The sequence below is a fragment of the Cyrtonyx montezumae genome, unplaced genomic scaffold (genome assembly GCF_038088225.1).
Source record: "Cyrtonyx montezumae isolate F1298 unplaced genomic scaffold, pur_monq_1.0 scaffold_6, whole genome shotgun sequence".
Taxonomy (NCBI): Eukaryota; Metazoa; Chordata; class Aves; order Galliformes; family Odontophoridae; genus Cyrtonyx; species Cyrtonyx montezumae.
The window spans coordinates 3,959,653-3,978,388 of NW_027072067.1; the positions used below are offsets into that span (position 1 = coordinate 3,959,653).

Sequence of the window (18,736 nt, forward strand, 5' to 3'; positions counted from 1 at the left end):
GCTATCTAGTTGTGCTGCTGTATGAAAGCTATGCTGTCATTTCAGACCCTCCTCTGTGATTTTTCAGTACAAGGAGCAGCATGAATCCAGCAAAAGTGGCTCCTAGTCCCACTGCGACAGTGGACAATCCCTCCTCACCCCCCAGGTGACAGGTGAAAGAGAAATAGTCCTTTACAGAGAGGTTAAATCAGCATCAGCAGTAATGTTAATGATAAGATTGAGGAAAACCCAGAGAAATAGGGTTGCTCTCTTATAGATTCAGTATGCAGATTATTACAGAGCTTTGAATACTCCCTTTCTCATTTATGCTGATATGTATTTTATTGACTTTTCTCTCACTGCTGAGTAGCTTTAATGGCGTTTGCCTCAGTAAAGTCCTGAGCTGCTGTAAATCAAGTACTGTTTTAGGCTACTCACCATGGTCATGGGCAAATACAAACAAGTTAAGTTCTGTCAGCCTCTGGGCCAAGTCATCATAACGGCCGCAGTGTTCCCCAGCGCCATGAGCGATAAACACGAGGGCCCTAAATGGAGCATTAAGGTATAAATCATTAACTCAGCAATCAACGCACAAAGGCTTCAGAGCCGCAAGCAAAAACAGCACATTCAATTTAGCAACAGCATTTCAGATATCAGCAAATACAAGGCAAGTTAAATAAGGGCTGATGGGAGTTTTAACATGGGGAAACAGATTGCCATCCTAACCTAACATCGGCTCAATCTTCAACAGATGGCAGCAGGGCAGACCGCAAACAAGTCAGCTGTACATGGGACAGACTGTTATTTGCAACCAGGATCTGCTACAAGTTCGAAATGCAGATGGACATCAGCATCAGTCCTTGGGGTGGGTAACTACACCGTGGCTTTGAGGCTTTCACACTGCTTTTGCAGTGGGAATGCTGCCCTTGAGTTTCATGGAGTTGGTATCTCCTGGTGATTTGAAACACAAATGGTCCCTAACTTTTTACTTTGCAGCACTATCAAATGCTACAGAGCACGCTTAAAGATGAAATTTCAGCTAAACAGCAAATCTCAAGCAGAGTCCAGAACATTGCTTCGAGTTTGGAATTTTATCTTTTGACCCCAGTTCTGGTAATCTTGCACATTCTGCCCCCAAACAGTTGCTTCCCTTTGGCAATTAAGGGGACTTTTACATAGTCACTGTACAACTACAGAGAGGAACCATGGAAATAGACAGTCTAATAGACACTTCTTTGTGAAGGACATCAAAGAAAAATTTATCTTCAAATATTACAGTTGCACCAACGATGCTTTATTTTCACTGTGAGAGTGACTGAAGTTGAATGAACTTTTTCATTCTTTTTACTGGGCAAAGTCTGTGCAGAGTTGGACTAGAAATGCAGTGGAAGTAGCAATGAGATTACATAAGTTTTGCTGAATTCAACAGGTGACTTTTCAAAATCCAGCTTTAGTAGCATAAACATGACTTGTTCCTTTACAAGTACCATCTGTCATTGGAACATCAGCCACGCAGAACAGTCAGAAGGCTACAGGTTTGAGGTTTTCAGTGCATTAAATGAACTGACAACACAAAATAATGCAGCAGTTTACAGCTAATGATTCCCTCTGCTTTATTTTGATTGAGGTTTTGAATACATTTTCTGTGTGTTCACTGCAGTAAACTGCTTTGATCTTAATATATTTAAACTTAAAAAAAGATGTGAGTGGTGTAGAAAATCCTGCTCTGCCGCTTTGATGAGCACCCGCTTCAAAGTATTTGCTCATGCTAGACAGCTTGAAAGAGCACCCATTGAAACCAGAAGGATTTAGCAGAGGGACTTCAAACACAGCAATGCAAAGATGCTCTGGCATCTTTCTAACACTAATCAGCAAGGCTGAGGTTAGGCCACGTAACACAACTTGCTGCAACTTACAAATGTTTTTTATTTTCACTGAAGATTTCAAAATGGTCGATGTGGAGCACTCATTCCTTCCTTTTCAGCCCCCCCTGTCGATGCACTTGTCACGTTATCAATATACTTGCTGGACCACCTGATTTCCAGAGTGCAATGCCTATTATTATATATCCAAATACCAAATCATAGAATCATTAAGATTGGAAAAGACCACTAAGATCACCCAGTCCAACCCCAACCCATCCCCACCGTCCCCAACAAACCATGTCCCTCGGTGCCAGAGGTGGAAGAGATGGAAAGTCTGCTCATTCCACACTGGAGAATGTCACCGTTCTGAAACACAGCCATCACTGCTTTGCATGTCCCATCTTTCCCAGCCACAGGCAGCCCCGCAGACTCCAGCCAGGGCTGGCATAGTCAGCCTCTGATGGAGAAACTAAGGAAATGTGAGACAAGACCCATGTGCACCCATCACACAGATGGCCAGCTCAGTCAGTGAGGCTCTCTGTGCATCGCTCCTGCTCCCTGGCTCCTGGCAGCTCCTCTCTGCAGTGTTTCACTTAAGCCCTCTGTTACTCTCTGTAGCACCAACCTTCTTCCTGCTGACTATGCACAGAGATTAAGGCGCAGCTCGCCTGACTACACACAGCCCTTCCCTTCTCAGAGAAATATGATTTGAATGTATGCACTGAAATACATCAAGTGAATGAAAACTAATGGGAAGCTGCTGAAGAGATCTTTGCCGGGAAACGCTTGCTGATATTTCATCCCCCTGACAGCAAAGCCCTAATTTTGCTTTCATTCACACTGCCGCAGCACCGTGACTCTGCCTGACAGCAACCTGCTAGATCTCAGCCCCCTCATCTTCTGTGAAGCCAGCAAGAAAAGAAAAAGCTCCGTGCTGCAGAGAAGCAAGGTGTTCCTGCAACATCTAAGCCAGCATGACAATTGCCATGAGCAAAATACTGAATAAAATCCCTGGGACTGTTTGTGCCTTAGGAGCCCTAATGGCAGTAGCTGTCAAGATGGCTCAGACACTTTTCAAAGTTTTGTCCTATGAATTTAGGTTTGATAAACAAGGAGCAAAATGTTCAAATTGCTATGTCTAAACAGAAGCAGCTCAATCTTCAGAGTCTCTGTGCACAGGGGCCATGCATTGGATATAACGCCTTGAAAACCTGAAGTTATCCGAGCATCATCTGAGCCAGGACTGAAGGATTTGGCTCTTTCCCCTCATCTTCCATTTTCCAAAAACAAGTTTAGATTTGGCAAAGGGTACCTGAAGGCAGTGTAACAAATACATGGAGCACATATTTTCCCTGGCAAGCTGGCGTGCAAGTACAGCGAGTGACTGGTTTGAGTGACGGCAGTGCTTCACTGTATGCAAACATTTTTGCAGACACCCCTGCTCTCGAATCGCAGTGGCTGGAAAGGAAGAAACATGTAACAGAATATCTGAGATGGCTTTGAACAGAGGGGCTTCTGCGAATCATTTCAAACCAATACAAGAAACCCTGTAAGGTTTCGTGTGGCTGCAGTGCCTCAATGGAAGCGTTGTTTAAGCAAGGTTTGTGTATTGGCCGTGCACCAGATCGATCGTGGGGAGAAATTTCTTCACCTCTCGCAATTTCAGTGATGAAATCCTTGCAAACATATAAATCTCAGGTAGAAGGCATGGCTCACAGCCTGCAATGCTTTCTTGTGAAGGCTGACCTGTGCCTGAACCCACGAGCTCTCGTTTCTAACTGCAAGCAGATCGGCCTGACACATCTTTGGATGCTTCAGCTGGCTTGGGCTGGTGGAACAATAATTGCTGAACAACTCGAAATGGTGCCAAAGTGCTGTTTTGGCTTCTGCTCAAGACAGCACCTTGGATGCACGTGATCACACATTTCCCCACACTCCATGGGTGTGTCACACGCAACACCGAGGTGTGAGCTGGGGCACAGGTGAGTCTCTGTGGGCCAGCTCTCACCTCACCAGTACAATAGTGATTATGGCTATGAAAGGAAAGCAGCTATTGATTGCTGTTTGCAAAAGCAACAGTTTTCACATGTCCCTGCCCTTCTCATCGCCTTCTGCTCCTCCCTCCCTCACCACAAGAGGTTCCTCCCTGCTGGTACTGCACAGCTTGGCAAACAGATGTGGTTACTTAGCACAACAAACAGCAGGCCAATGTTAGTTTTTACCATTATCTGCTATTAGGAGGTAATGGTGCATGCCAGTGACCAGCCCCCACACCCACATCTCTGCTGGGCTGCTCTCCCATGGCTGTATCAGCCCCTCTTGTGTTGCACCTGCACCTTGCAGAGCCAGCAGCATGCCCAGAGATCCCACGTGCAGGTGGGACAGGCTGTGAGCAGGGTGGTATGATCCATCCTGCCCTCCGGGGCTGAAGCACTTTGGTGGGGCCCGTGTGTGATATTGCCAGAGAATATCTCAGAACACTGGGACAAGACCAAAGAACTAAAGACAAGCTTCCTATGACTGCATACATAAAAAATGCAATATTTCCCACCCCATTTGAAAGCATCCCTCTTCAGAACAATATTTAAGTACTTGCTTAACCTCAGGAAACTCCCTTCGACTCATGAAAGTCAGTAGGACTTACAAAGTACAAGATTAAAGCTAAAAAAAGGATTTATAAATGCTGTTCTGCATTAGGACTGATTTAATCACATGCAGAAGTGATTTCCTGAATCAGACCCTGGCAACTTAACCTAATACCATGTTATTCTATGGAAGGCAACTATGCATTCATTTGATATGATTTTTTTGCCAGAACCAGATCAGCTCTAACGAAGAACATCTGATTTTTGCAGCTTTGAATACTTGACACCAGATTCCTCAAGTAATTGTTAAAAATTAACCAACAAGAAAGCTCCAAGTTAGCTGAGGCTGCCAGAAAATGACTGGCTTACTTGAATTGATTATTATTATTGGCTGTGTTGTTCCAGCTGATTTATCAGCTGGTGTCATCTTGACTCTTAGAAGTACTGCAAACAATAAACGTGTATGAAAGATACTTCACTGGTGGCACTTCTGAAGAAAGATCTGGATAATTGATCACAAACTTAAACTTATTACATCATGTGTGTCTATTTTGCTTCCACAGGATATTGTCATGGAAAATCAGTTACAGGTATGCATTCTTGTATTAGGAGCCCTCACTGATTCTGAAGATTTCCTATCTTTCCCTACAATAAGATTATGCACATAGCAGATGGTAACTTGGTTAAGATTTAAGCACTATTCCCATTTTCTACCTTTAAAGATTACCTGTTTCTCAGAAATATCCAGATAATATTTTCCAAGCACACATAATGAAGAGTGAAATGTTTTGTTCACTTAACAGATGTTGCTGATGTTCCTCTGGAGGTCTCTAGATCTTCTTGTATTGGGTGTGGACTTGCAGTTTGGAAGAGGGATGCCTGTGTATCTGCTATTTGAGTCAGCTTTTGCACTTTTCTTGATCTATAGCCCTGAGTGACCCTGGCAGAACTTGGCCTTGGGCAGGGATTACAAAAATTTATGGGTGTTTCTCTCGTGTTGTGTATGCATGTGACCTAGCCAGCTAGCCAAGCATTCGGGCTGGTGACTCCAGTTAGACAGGAAAATTGATGGTGGAGTCAGGTGTGTCCCTTCATGCCGTCCTTCTGTCGCCAGGAAACTTACAGAGTTATGTATATCTGAGGGCACAAGAAGTGATGACTTTGCTCTGAATTCCAACCCATGTTTCAAAGAGGCAAATTCGTTTAATTCAAGTGCTTTGCTTGCTCTGTTGCTCAGCTTTTTGGGAAAACACATTCATAGCCTTTGCTCTGCTGGCCCATTTATGCTCAGCTTTATTACACAGACCCATAACCTGGTAGTCACATCCTTTTCCAGCTGTCATCAGAGTTTAATGATGCTACCTTAAACCAGCAGTTCTACTGCTACTTTTTTCAACTCAAGGAAAAATGTTAATCTTTAGTCAAGTCTACACTGACCTTCTCTTAACAGCACTGATCCTGTAGCATCAATGGAGTCTTCCTCTTTGGGAACTTCCAGAAGGTGCCTGCGATCAGCACGAATGTCTCACAGTGCTCTAAATTTGGAGGAACTCACCTTTTCCAGGTAGACTGAGGCTAGCATTGGTTCAAGACTGTAGTAGTTCAGCCTGTGAACAACCTCTGAACACCGGAGCCTGCATCAAAGCACAGGACTGTGGTCCAGATCCTGAACTGGCATTTTTAAAATAAACTCCTCCAGCAAATCCTGCTTCATATCTTCTCCCTTTAACAATTTACTCACGCTTGAAAGTTCCCATTCAAGCTTGTCTAGAGGGGCTGCTTTTAGTTTGAGCAGCATCCTACTGTCTAACATGTTGGAAACTTAAGGCTCAGTCTTACCCATGTTTGCTTCCATGAGGAATTACTTCAGCAGCTGTTCATGCACATGCTTGCAAGCCTGGCTTCATAATGCACTCCAAAATCGCAGTGATTCCTCATCAGCATAGGGTTAGGAGATCTGAAAGCTGCTGTGACCTCCAAGACGAGTACCACAGGTGGGTTATTCAACAACACCAGAAAGCCTAGGCACCATAAATCAACAGAGCAGAGACAGGACTGGATAGTACAGATATATTTCGAAACAAATAGCTCAACAGGAACTAGCTGGAGCCAGCACAAAACAATGTGGAGAAACAGCTTATGCTGATTTATAGTAGCTCCTTGAAGAGCAAGCTCTCACCACAAATAACTCATGACTGGTCTAATACTGGGAAAAGAGATGAAGGAAACTTCAGGCGAGGTGGAATTATTTGAATCTTGCAACTGCATAGCTCCAGACAAGTCCCTGAAAGTCAACATCTGAGACCAGCTGTATTTCGTTTCAAGAAAGCTTTGAAGTAGTACTTCATGGGACACAAGGCTGAGATCAGAACTGAAATGTGTGCGTGTAGCTTGAAATTCATAAGCAGGATCTTCTCACCTTTTTTTTTTTTTTTAAATAAAACTGAAGAGAATCTAGGGTTCCAGGACACTCTCTCACTTTGGTATCAAAGATGCAATTTTCCTTGGTGGGCCACTGTGGACCCAGTGCTCTCGATATGTGGGACAGATGAGCACTCTGCTGTGGTGCCACTCTTTCCTCTTCTACTACTGCCTTTCTACAGAGCACAGCAATCTGTGAAGGAAGAACTACACCTATTTTCTGTGACTTGTTTTTGATCAAACCATCTCCACTCTCACACTGTTATTTCAGGAAATGGATGGCACAGACAACTCTTGACATGACAGTGAAACAGAAAAGGAAGAATTCAGGTAATTACCCTAGCACCTTTGCAGGGAAGAAACACAGCGGTGCACATGTGGCACAAATGATTAGACTGTTTCCAAGCTGCTGCTTGCATCAAAAAGTGCACAAAGTACTTAAATCAGGCACTGTAGAATTACTTGGGTAAATCTTCCACTGGCTTGAAAGTGATCTGTGAGTAAGGAGCAAGAAAGGCGATGACATTGTACTTGTCCTGAGACAGTATGCTATTATTAATTTTTAATATAGCCCTGACTGTACAATTCCCACGTGTAGCAATGGTCTAAAGCCAAACAGAAAACTTCAGTTCCCTGAAATGCTCAGACCTGATAGCATGGTTTGTACCAGATAATTCCACCATGATAAGCTCAGGAGTTCTTGATTATTTCCTGCGCAGAGGAAATTGCCCTTCCTCACTTTTGCCTTTTGGATCCAGTTTTGTCTGCGGCTCTCTATGTTTGCAGGAGTCTTAATTGGTTATCTTTCACAAACTGACTTCTAAAAGGCCAGTTCAGATTTCACAGATGACATGCGTCTCCAAAGAACCAATCATTTCCTGCCTGACTTTCCAAAAGCCTGTGTGGAATTAGGCCAAAACCATAGAGACAGAAACTCAAAGATTGATATCTCAATCATAAAGTAGTTATGTATATTTTAGCATACTTTGAGATTAAGCACATTAATTTCTAATGAATAATCCTCTTGGCACATCCCAGAGCTGCACTCCAGCCCTGCCTGACTATGAGGAGAACCTTTGCAGAGAGAGGCTTTGCAGTCTCTGTCAAAATCAATATCAGGAACTATTCCTCTGGGAAATCAGTAATGTCACAAGCAAAGCACTTGCCAAGGCTTTGAGCCTGTTCCAATTAATTTTGTATTCCATGTTTGCCACAGAGGTAGGAAAGAAAGTTGAACATAAACAGCTAAACGTGACACACCATCATCTTCCTAAGGCAGTGACTGCTGGAACATAGGCTTTAAAGGCTGGCATATTTATCCATGTCTCTAACCAACATAAATCTGAAACACAGCAGAGGTGCAACGATTTACAAGTTAACAAACAGAGAGAGACTAATGCCTTCTGTTGCCAAACCTAGGTCTGTGTTATTTCATGGTGGCACTGAGCTAACACATTTGTCCATAGAACTTAGCTGCCACAGACTTGCTTCCTGAAACTCTCTTTCATTTCCAGTCCTAGGGCACCATCACCCATGGCAGCGAGAGATGCTACAGCAACATCAATAAGGATCTTCTTGCCATGAGTTCTGTACAGTGACCTGTTGGTTTGCTCTCAAAGATGGCCAGATGTAACAGCTTTAAACAACAGAAGTTGAATGGAGATCTGGGCAACTTCGAGTGCAACTGTTAAAATTAGGATGAGTAATGACAATGGAATAAAGAAGTAATCACTTTAAGTAGAGGCAAAGAAAGCTAAAGGTATGTGGGATGCCTTTTCTTTAGAAAAGCTTAAAATAGAAAAGGAAATCAATACTCATTTACAGTATCTGGCAGCCACTGAGCCAAAACATACATGTACACCTACAGCAAAGCAGAAATAACAACACTTATTTAAACCACAAGCTGTTATTCTGCTGCAGGAATGCTGTGTTTTCTGTGGATAGCTTCACCAGAAACTGAGAAGCACCGCATATTTGGGACCATTTCTAAAAAGCTTTGACAATACTAAGAGCAAACACTGTCAAAACTACAGCTATTAACTCCACCACTGCTAGGCTGGCTGGCTCCTGCTCCTCTGGCAAAGAAAGAGTCAGAGCTGTGGGGGAGAGCAGGATGCCTTGCTTGTCCTCCTGAGCCTCTCCTCTGACCACTTACAAGCCACCATTTGTGGGATCACAAGGCAAAACACAAAGAATGGATGCTACCTTTGATGTGATGTGCAAAGGGAGTGCCACTCCTAAAGCAGCAGTTGAAGACACACAACAAGCAGAGCCCTGGTGGTCAGAACCCATGCCTTGGTGTCATACAATGACCATGAAAAACTAGGGGCTTTAGGAGTTGTGTTTATCAAATTAACATTCCCCAAACACCGAAAGTGTGATTGAATATAAACAAAGTGAATCTGCTGATTGCTTTTCTTCCATCCCATAGCTCTGGAAGAAGTGCGACCAGTAAATAAATAGCATCAGCAATAACAACAGCTGGCTTTTGTGCAACACTCCTCATTCATAAAACCCAACATGCTTTCCAAAGGGTGCAACTATGATTGGCAAACAGCCATCTAATGAAGAGATGATCGAGAGACCCCTCACCCACTGGGCAAGGACTGATCCTCCCTACCCTTGACATGTAAACTGAGTACAGGAGGTGAAAGTCTTGCCCATGGCCAGGCAGCATGCCACTGGCATGGGTTGGACACACAGTGTGAGGCAAAACCCAGCCCTACAGCAGTCACTGGGAACTCAACAGCAGAGCCAAAATCATAGAATCGTTAAGACCACTAAGATCACCAAGTCCAACCATGAACCCAACTCCACCATGCCCACTGACCCACATCCCACAGTTCAGGAACACCTCTAGGGACAGTAACTCCACCGCCTCCAAGGGCAGCCTGTTCCAACACCTCACCACTCTTTTGGAGAATAAATTTTTCCTAATGTTCAACCTGAACATGGGTTCCCCTAGCCCCATTCTCGAGCTGCGTTCACAGGGCTACAGTGAATCTGGAAAGAAAAAGCCACATTTTAAAAAGCTTTCTGTGCTAAAGAACCTGTGGGCAGCTAATCACATCAGAAAGGCAATCTGTGCATTTTCAGGACAACCTGGTTTTAACTGTGTGGTTCTCCTCACTAAAACCATTTAGAGAGGGCCAGATGATGGCTGAAGGCTGACCCTTGAATATCCTTTTAATAAAATGAAATTATGAATGCTGCTTGGAATACAGTTTTTATTACTTCAAATATAGTAGTCTAGCTCTCACACAAGACTCAAAAAAAAAAGAAACAACAACAACAAAAAAACCCAAACCAAACAATAAACACTACTGCTATTAGGTCAGCTAGATGTTATCTCCAGAGTAATTTAATTACCTAGTCCTTCCTCAATCATTCCTCACTTCTTTAGCTCCGCAAATTAAGACACTGCAGATATCTGGATTTTGACAAGAGAATTTGAAATCTTACTGAGATAATTCTGAATAATAAAAGTAAAAATTATTTTGAAAAATAAGACATGAAATCTATCTTTCCAGCTGGTAAATTAAGTAACCTGCTGACACCTGGAGCAAATCAAGCCAACTTTCTGCCCTTGCAAGAGGCAAAGCTTTAAATTTTTTCCATCATACCACAGTTTATAAGCTTGATGGAAAGAAAACCTACAGAGCAAGGGTTTTTTTGTTTTTGCTTTTGTTTTTTTGGTTGTTGTTTCTTTTTTTTTTTAGCATAGGAGAGAGAGATGACTGAAAAAATCAGTCATCTTTCTCATCTATTAATTCTATCGTAGTCTGTACATTTTCTGCTTGCTCATCTATACACAATACCAGACCAAAGATTACTACATTATTACCATTGAATGATTGACTCTAGCTCATCTGTCAATATTTTCTTTTTTTTCTCTCTTTTCTTTTAGTAGATTGATGCTGAGACAATTGACTTGTAGCTGAAAAGCAAGAACAACTAATGATTACATAGTAGCTTTTAAAAATCTCTTCTTGAGCATCAAGCACTCTTCAACCACAAACTCTAAAGAAATAAATTACTTTCTCAGGCGACTTTTTTCTGGGGACTCCAGATCTCACTGTTCTCACCCCACTTACATCGCTCACCTTGATACCCAATTTTAGATGCGAGAAACGAAAGCACAGAGAAATCAAAGGCCCCGTTATTTATATCTTTGGTCATTGTGCATAGTCTTGACTGTTTTTTGCTCTCTTCTCTGCTCCTCGTTTACTTCTTTTTTCCTCTTTTTTCCACTGAATATTTTAGGTCTAGCAATCTGCCTTTGCCATCACTTTGTTAGCGTGGATGCAGAAGCTCTGTCATCAAGTGATTGCCTACTAGACAGAAATGAAGACGGATCCTGGCTGAAGAGCAAGTGTCTGTCACATAGAAGGGGAGTCTCATTCCAATGGAAGTACACATGAAGTATTACTCAAGGTCTTAATGATATCAGAAACTTTAGCCTGGCATTGCTACTTTCCTCCCTGTTGGATAATAAGCCATACTGGTAGAGTGTCATAGTATCAGTATTAGTGAAGTAGTGACAAGGGTATGGAGTATGGAGGCGATGAAGTAGGGAAGTACAAGGATATAATTAAGTTAAAGGTAAGATTCTGGGGTGTGATGAGACAAGGGATTTTAAGGATTCTCCTGGGCAGGATGCAATAGTCCTTCCTTTGATAAAGTTTAAGGCACGGAGGATCAGCCATTTGCTGTCAAAGTTTTGTCACATCTTCTGGAAGGTTGTTAAACACTGATGGCTTCCATTCAAGTGGAAGCACATTCAAACAATGGGACGCCTGGGCATAGGGAAGGCAGCTCAGCCAAATGCTTCTGCAGGGACAGCTCTTAGAACAATGTAATTTCCCCAGAAGAACAAAGAGGTCAGATGTTCAGCCTGGCTCTGAAAAGCACAAAGCCACAGCAGCTTCAGGGGAACTCACAAGGAAACCCAGGCCAAGTCCTCTGCAACATGCAGCTAGAAAACACATTGTCTTCTAGCCAATACAACTGTGCCAGCCAAGTCTTGTGGATGCGTTTATGGTGATCTGAAATTGCTGCCTCAGGGTGTTCAAGAGTGCTAAAGTAACTGAGGCAGGGAACAGTGTGCAGGTGCTTTCATTGTTTTGTCTGAACCTATATGTTCCTCGTGCTACTGAAAGAAAGAGTTCTTGCATCTGGAACCTTGGCACAGTTCATGAGTTTGCAGCTTCAGAGATGGCATCACCTTCAACACGTAACAAGTCTGATGATCTGGTTGATGACTTGGCTCACCAGCTTAGTGGCACATGAAGAACCAAAAACCGATTCTGTGTCCTGTGCTGTTGTCTCAGGACCAGGATGAAAATTTAATGAAATTTCTGAGATTCACAACAGGGAACTCCTGAAGTCATCTTGATCCCACACACCAGCATCCATAAAGTTGCACTGTCTTCTTTGTGCCCAGAAACTGATCCTAAGACTGTAGTAAACAAAAGGAGCTGTTTGTAAGCATCGTTATTCTCTTTGTTACTTGTCTTTTTCCTTGACTTCCATGGAAAAAAAAAAGGAGATTTGCATCTGTCAGACATTCCTGTGGGGGCTGGAGAAAACCTGTCCTACAGAATGGAAGCTGCTGGGAACACTCGTGACAAGAAGTGAAGCCACTCTCATGTCTGTCAGAGTCCCTCACAGGTGAAGCTAGTTTATTAATTTTCCCACCAACTGGATAAGAAATCATGGGAAGCTGCCAGTCACAATGAATAAGTCTCTCAAATTGAGCAAAGAAAATATAACCATTGAAGGAATGCACACATCTGATGAACTGGAGAAGGAAGGCTTTAGAAACTCAGGCAGTATAGCAAGTGAAGCCAGGAATGTTGGTTCAACTATGAAAATCGTTAAGCGAAAATCTCTTATTTCCCCTGTGCTCTGTCTATGGATGTGATCAGGCACGCAGAGAGCTCAGTTCACCCTATGACAGATGATGCTGACATACGTCACTTTAAACCATACAAATTTGGCCCTTGTGCATTAGTTTGAAGTTGACCTCATTAGTACAAACCAAAGCGTTCTTCCAGAGTGGCACCGGATTAGAAAAGTCTGTATTTCTAGAGACTTTCACTGCATAACCAGGGACGTTAAAACTAGTGACTTGGTTTCCTTTGCTTTGACTTTGCTTCAGTTTATTTATTTATTTAGTCATTTTGGAAGGGTCTGAAAGTCAAATTTAACTTTGTCATCTGCTCATGCTGGGAGCAGTGCTGTTCTTCTGGAAATGCCATGGAAATGCTGATAATGAGGTGCCAAAATCAGCAAGCAATATTCACAGTTCAAGGGCTGGTTCAAATCTAAAGGCAGTTTGTATTTCTGCAGTACAGGCACTTCTGCAAAGTCCTTCAGGGAGAGAGAAATAGATTTTCTCCTTTTTGGCTTGCACTTTTATCACTAACAAGTCAGAACGAATGACAAGCATTTTTAAAAAGGAAAAAAAAAAGCAAATAGAGAAGCAGGTGGGCTTTGTTTCATTTTGTATTTTTAATCACACTTTTGAAGTGTAGAGCTGAAAGAATTCCTACAAAGGCAGCATTCACTCAGATAATTGTGTTGTTCCCTAAATCACGGTCACGATGTCTGAAGTCAAACCAAGCCATTTCAGTGTACGTTAACAATCGAGCAGGAAAACGTACGTGGCTCACACATGTGTCAGCTCCAGGCAGCCTCCCCACCAGAGAATGTGCATTTTCAAAAGCACCTTCTAACGGTGTGCGTCTCAAGCTTCAAGTGTCCAACCTTCATTTATATGTACTTACAGAGCAGACCCAAACACTACTGTCCCACTCTGAAGTCAATGGTGGGTGCAGGCTATTGGTAAAACTGGTGATATTGGTACGCTTCGAAACTGAGCTGGGTCAACAAATCCCAAGGTGCACCAAACAGTTTGTAGTTATCTGGGCAGTGATGGGAACAGCTGAGACATCCAGAAAAGGCCACCAGGATATCGAACAGAGGGGAATGAAGGTCATTGTTGAACTTCTTCAAGCCCTTTTGGGGCCTCAAAGGAAATGGTTTGACTTCTCCTCCCGACTTTCCTTCCCGTTCCTCATTCCACCTCTATTCTTAGCAGCTTTGTCTGAGGGCTGGGAACAGAGCACGGTTTCTTAATTCCTCACCTCCTGTTACCTCATATTTTGACTCAGGAGGCTCTGGGTGGTGGCAGAGGTTGTAACCTTGCATGGAGCTGTTGTTTTTGTTTATACAAGGACTGCTTTTCAATTAAGTAAGATTTCCTCGGGTACTGGGACATGCCATAGGCATGAGATCAATCTGTTCTGGTACCAATGTTTATCTCCTCCAAACAACATTATACAGTCCCAGAATTGGGACCTCACGAGTGAGCTCCCCACGCCAGCTACCTGCTGTCATGCTCCACAAACCCTGCTCTTGGCAGGATCCAAGAGAACGACACCAGAACACAGGACTTTTCCCTCCCCACCACATTCAACAAGACCCCTTAATTACATCTGGGGATGAAACTTGCTCAACAAGTCAGTCAGCTCACCAGGTTGCTGGCTGGGATGTTGTACCTGCAGCTCCAGCTCTCCCCATGGGCTGACCCCTCACTCCAAGAGGTGAAGAACAGTCACCCTCCTTCCTTAGCCCCGTTAATATCTACTCTATCTACCCCATCTAATCACTATGACATCTGAGTGCCTTTGTGTGTCAGCTTCCTGTGAAGTAATCACCTAAATCCCCCCCTGAAACAAAGCAGCCCCCGCTGAGGAACTCACAATAGGTGCCTTTCACTCGCACCACAACCTTGGCCTCGGTGGCACTTACAACAAAGCATCCATATGTGCACCAGTATGGGCTGATCAGTTGGATCAACACCGTGCAGGATCTGAGCCTGAATATTTGTGTGCACGGAACAGAAGAGCCTTACAAAATTTCTCATCTTCCCAACCAATTTTTGTGTTTGTTTGTTTGTTTGTTTAAGCCTTTTTCCACCTTTGCGGGTCTGTTTGAGGAAATAAAAGAGAAATACCCACTCCGAAGGGCAATGTCTGCTGGTTGGCCCCAGTGTCCACCCATTGTTTGCCCTCCAACCCCAGACCAGCACCACTTCTTAATTTTTCCCTTTGGCAGATATCCCATTATTTTCTCCCTGGGGGGTGGATAGAGGACAGTAAGTTCTGCTCTAATTGAAGCCAAGTCAATGATAACCTTTGGGCATCTGCAGTGAAAAGGTATTTCTGCAGCTCTAGCTGGGATGAGGTGCATAATGGATCAATGGAAGATCCCACCGTTCGACTGTTACAGTGTCACTCATTAGTGTGAGGATTTCAACCTGAATCAACAATTGAGTTGTGAGTCTGAAAGAATCACCTTCAGTATTTGAAACAGAGTAATTGTAATAGGCCAACAAAAGTCCCCTGAGGTGCCTCTCTCTCCCTGTACATATATATAGATCATTTTTGCTGAACATTTAAAATTAGATGAAAGTTGCCAAGCTTTTACATATGAAGCAGAATAAGCTGAGCTACTTATGAAAAGTGAGAGGGAAAAGATGTATTTTTGGTTTGCCTATCAAAGCACTTCAAGAGCGTTCCTGACTGTAGAATATAGGCACTAACATGCTGTTCAGTCACTTGCATTCTCTCTCATACATAACAATGCAAAACAAGCTAATAATAAACAGTACGCCCTTCCTCATATACAAATACACACACACAGGAACCACTTGTAAATGAGCAACACTGATCCCCTCTACTTTTGTTGTCACAAAAGTAGGGCAAGCTTGCTCTCAATTAACTGCTTGGTTCACAGAGCCCTAAAAAATTAACTACCCAGAGGACTTTGGCACTAAGTTTTAACTCTCAGTTCTTTATCATCCTTTCATTTCTTGATCAAAGACCCATCCACTCACTACTAATTTGCTAAGAAATTAAACATGAAAAGAGAAAGCAGTTTCACTACTGGATGAAGATCATTGTGGGCAGTTAATGATTAATTAGCATTACAATATGAGACAGCCTGATTTCACAGTAGAAGCTTGGTTTGATACCATTTTTTTTTCCTCAATACAGGAAATCTTGAGGCTGGTACAAAGAACGTGGAAAACATCTGCACCAAAAACTTTCCACCTCCTGAAAGTCGGTGAATAGTTGTAACTACAGAGAGCTCTGTGGAGGGATCGTAGGAACACAGATCTTCAGGCAAAACCAATGTCCTAGAGCCCAGTAAGTGCAGTGGAGCTGCATGGGGTGGCTGCACAGCCCTGGGGACAAGGGGGCAATGTACATTGCATAGGTGCAGGCCACCTCCTGACCGTAAGTCACCGTGTGGCCCCTCGGTCAGCAGGCACCGAACACAAGGCCAGGGAAGTTGGGCACGTATCCACCTCTCCAAGATGGTTTGGATGCAACCCATCAGGTGGGCATGGGAAAGTGCAATTCCTGCCTAGCTGAACTCCTGCTTCAACAACTTTTACTGTGCTTGCCTATCAGCTGTAGAAAGAAAATACGATAAAATAGTCAACATAGCTTTTCCCCTTGGCTTGCTTGGAAACAACCAACCAACTAACAACCAGATTTTGTAAAGTAGCTGTCTATACAACTAGGGGTAGCAAAAGTATGTGTCAAGCCAGAATCTGACAGCAGATACTGGCAGCAAGATGAGCAGCCATAAATAACTACGGGAGAAACACAGATAGCTTTCTATAGCAGATCATAATCAGCACAGAAAGCTATTACACTCAGGGCACTATTTAAATTATGAAAAAGACATTATTTAAATGTCTCTATCTGATACCTTGTCTGTGTTTCTCACTGAGTTCAGTTTTGAACTCACTGAGAGGTCCCAGAGAGAGCTTCCTAAGTCATTTACTGGCCACAGATAAATTAAAAGGGGGAAAAAAAAAGAGCAGTTAAAAAGCAACACAGTTAGACCAACTCTGCCTGTTGCCCTGAGATTTCTGCTGTTACCGATCAGACTGAACTCAGATGCTGATGTATTTGTTGACACTAAGAAAATCAAGAAGGGCAGCTATCGCTGAGCTGGCATCCCATCCCTCCCTGATTGCTATTAGTTTGAAGGTACTTTGTTGCTGATAGGCACAGCCACCTGCAAGTGCCACTCTGGATGCAGACACAGAAGTGCCAAGCGAGGCAGCTGTGCACAGGGTGAGAGTAACTCTGTGGTTCACATCTGTAAGATGAGCTTGAGTGAGGAAAGGGTTGGGGAATCCAGTCATTACAGCAGGAGCTCTCTTCTCAGAAGAGAGACATCTCTTAGCAGCTCTGCAAAGCCTGGTGCACATAGCCCAGTCACGCCAGCCAAGCAATAAAACATAGAGTCTTACTGATGGTCAAAAAGGTATTTGCTGTGAAGTGCTCACCTGGCAGCTGCTGGTGGCTTCCAGTACCTGCAGAAGAGGTGCTGCCCATCAGCGTTGATGATGTGGGGCAGGTCCTTGTATGGGATGTTTTGAGGACTCCGCTTTGGTGAACTTTCTTCGGGCATTCTGGATGAATGACCTGCAAGGTGATGGAAGAAACTTGAGGACAGGGGAAGGCGAGACAAAGCTGACAGGTTTGGGAGCCACAGACATTAAGGAAGTTGATCAGCAAAGCAAGCACCGCCGATGGAAGTGTCCCTCCAAACCTCCATCCAAAGAGTGCCCAAATCTTTAAAGCCATAGCAGGGAAGGCTCGCATTCAGGGGAAGGCAGTGGAGGGAGAAAGGAGGGAAGATCCATCCACCATCACTACTTCATCACAGCTTTCTCTCCCCCACTTCTCCCATCTGTGTTTACTTTGCATTATTTTGTGAAGCGGATCTTAAAAAGAATATCTGAGCTGCAATCAAGTGCAGATTGTGCAGCAACCACCACAGATAGGAAAAGACAGCCGCATGAAAGATTTATCTCCAAAGAACAGCGGAGGGAACGCGGCAGAGGCGCCCGTTGCCATCATTAAGATCTTCTCACGCACCGACAGCAAAGTGCCGGCGGGGTGGGGAAGGAAAAATCTCCAGCAAACTGCCACAAACCTGTTTTCATCCTGGGCGAGGGTTTGCATGCTAGTGAGCAGCCGGCATGGCAAGGCGAGCTCCAGCAGCTGAGGCTCTGTGCATCGCGTTGCGGTGCCGCTGGGTCCGTGCCGGGCAGCTCCGGAGCGCTCCGCAGCTCCTCTCGGCGGCTCGCTGGCTCCCGGCGGAAAGTCGTTTGGGTAATTTCACCACTTCTCCTTCATTTCATCACTTTTTCTTTTTTTTCTTTTTTTTTTTTTTTTTTCGTGTGTGGGCTGAAGTAGCGGTGGTGGTGGGAGGGGAGGTTGGGAAGGGTGGGGGAAGTTGGGGGGGGGGGGGAAGAAGAGGGAGGGCCGACGGCTGGGAGAGCTGCAGTCCACTTGCCAGAAGCTGCCGCACGCATCAAAGGCACCTTGAAGGCACGCAGCACAAAGTTACCGCTGCCGCAGGTTGTTTGCAACTAAACTTCCTTCCTGCCACTTACTGTGTCGAGGCCACGGCGGTGGGGGCTGGGGGCGAGACAGAGGGACAGGGGGAGACCTTTTTTCTCAAAGCGATCGCCGCTGCCGAGCCGTCTCCGACGCGAGCGCAACTTGCTGCGAGCGGCGGGGAGGAGGAGGAGGAGGAGGAGGAGGGCGAGGAGGAGGAGGGACCCGCGCACCCGCTCCAGCTCAGGTCGCACGGAGCCCACCCCCCCCACCCTCCCCTCCTCCCCGGCTCCGTGCAGCCTCCCCGGGTCCGGCTCCGGGACGCGGTGGTCGCCCCCCCGGCGCTGCTCGGTTCGCTGCCCCCCCCCATGCGGTGCCGCCGACCCCCCCCCCTATGTCCCCCCCTTGCAGCTCAGCCTCCCCCACCGGCTCCGCCCGCCCCTCGCATCGCTGC

At 44.6% G+C, this 18,736-nt stretch overlaps 1 protein-coding gene across 1 annotated transcript in view; it reads right to left on the bottom strand.

Moving 5' to 3' along the window:
- MGLL (monoglyceride lipase) overlaps positions 1-18,016 on the bottom strand; it is a 51,794-nt gene extending 33,778 nt beyond the window's left edge. Inside the window, exons 1-3 of the mRNA XM_065749269.1 lie at positions 17,876-18,016; positions 17,223-17,361; positions 418-524 (exon numbers count right to left, since the gene is read on the bottom strand). Of these exons, the coding sequence (XP_065605341.1) occupies positions 418-524; positions 17,223-17,361; positions 17,876-17,885 (256 nt within the window). The 5' untranslated portion in view covers positions 17,886-18,016. The remainder of the gene's footprint in view (positions 1-417; positions 525-17,222; positions 17,362-17,875) is intronic.
- Positions 18,017-18,736: the final 720 nt, after the last annotated feature.